At 64.8% G+C, this 1,535-nt stretch overlaps 1 protein-coding gene across 1 annotated transcript in view; it reads right to left on the bottom strand.

The window, feature by feature from the left end:
- Positions 1–172: 172 nt before the first annotated feature.
- Positions 173–1,535, bottom strand: part of TRIM67 (tripartite motif containing 67) — a 27,536-nt gene continuing 26,173 nt past the window's right edge. The window contains exon 8 of the mRNA XM_039850344.1: positions 173–470. Coding sequence (XP_039706278.1) covers positions 173–470 — 298 coding nt within the window. The remainder of the gene's footprint in view (positions 471–1,535) is intronic.

Genomic DNA, 1,535 nt, shown 5'->3' with positions numbered 1-1,535 from the left:
TCCTGAATGCTGAGCCCCACCCGAGGCTTTCCCAGAAGGGGGGCCGCCGATCGTTCCCCCTCCCCATCCCGCCCTCCACTGCTCGTCCACAAGTGGCCACCTTTGAGCTCCGCTTCCTTCAAGTGGACAGGGAGGACTTTATCGAGCCAGAGGACGGTCTCCGGGGAATGCCCTAGGTGGCGACGCTCTCTACCTGGGCGGGTTCCGTGGTCAGCTCACTACCGCCCACTTTGCCCGGGGACCCTCCGGAGGCCCCCGAGGGCGTCACGGGGCGGGGCGTGTGGCTCCAGCTGGAGGGGGACAGTACCTGCACGTTGCGGTTGAGGCTGAGGGCCGGCATGAAGACCCCGTCCACGTGGCTGAAGGCCGTGGGGCCCTGCTGCTGCCCGTTGATGAAGAAAGTCAGCGTGTGCTCGTTGAGGTCCAGCAGCAGGCCGACGGTGGCCCCCTTGCACACGCCGCCTTCCGTCCTGCGGAGAGGGGCCCCATCAGCACCCCTCGCCTGGGAGGCAGTGATGGCTCACAGAGTCACGTGGAGCTGGGTCCACAACCCCCAGGCCACAGACCGGCACCCATCTGCGGCCTGTTAGGAACCGGGCCGCACAGCAGGAGGTGAGCGGTGGGCGAGCGAGCGAAGCCTCATCTGCATCTGCAGCCGCCCCCCAGCGCCGGCATCGCCGCCTCAGCCCCACCTCAGATCCTCAGGCCTTAGATGCTCACAGGAGCACTGGTCCCTGATGCCACAAAGGTTGGGGACCGCTGACTTAGAGGATGCTGGGACACCCTCACTAAGATAGGGCCGTTCTTCTAGCTCATGAGCCTTCTCTCGAAGTGCACACATCTATTCAGGGGCCACACAGGTGAGGCCCCTTCTTCCCTGGCAGCGTCTGAGGAGAGCTGGGGTTGGGTGAGCTCGGGTGGGAGAGGTCCCTTCACCCGTCAGGAAGCCACTAACTCGGTGCCCTGTTCAGTTTCAGCCCAGTGAGGACACTGACATTGTGGAAGAGGCGGCCACCCTGGCCGCTGGGAGATTTTGAAAAGCCTGTCTGCTTCGGCTGTCTCCCCAGATATGTCTCAGGGACTCTGGAAGGGCAGCATGTGGCAGGGGACGGGTGCCGAGTCTGGATCAAGTGTCCCACCTGAGTCACCAGCCCGCGGTGAGAAGGTCGATGGTGAAGCTCTTTGGGGTGCTGCCTTTCGGGGGGCTGGGAAGTCACCTCCACTGGAGGGGAGGGTCTCTAAGTGAGCGGCACTCTGCTGGGGCCTGGCTATGCCCATACCGACCACCGGGTGGCGATAGTGACCAGTCCGAGGCTCAGGAATGACATTCCCAGCCGGGGTCAGTGCTGCCCCGCAGGCCTTGTGTCCCCAGCACAGCCCCTGCCACCTCCCGCCACACAGACAGCTGCTCAGGACCCACGCAAGACCCCGTAGCACCGCTGGTGGGCCTGAGACCAGGGCTGCGGCTAAGCCTTCCGGGCCCAGGGAGAGACGACGGCAGGACACGTAAATCAGGAGCTTCCTCCAGCGGCCCC

Source organism: Pteropus medius, unplaced genomic scaffold (genome assembly GCF_902729225.1).
Source record: "Pteropus medius unplaced genomic scaffold, Ma_sr-lr_union100, whole genome shotgun sequence".
Taxonomy (NCBI): Eukaryota; Metazoa; Chordata; class Mammalia; order Chiroptera; family Pteropodidae; genus Pteropus; species Pteropus medius.
Note: the sequence above shows the minus strand (reverse complement) of the source record. Positions and strands in the feature narration are given on the sequence as shown.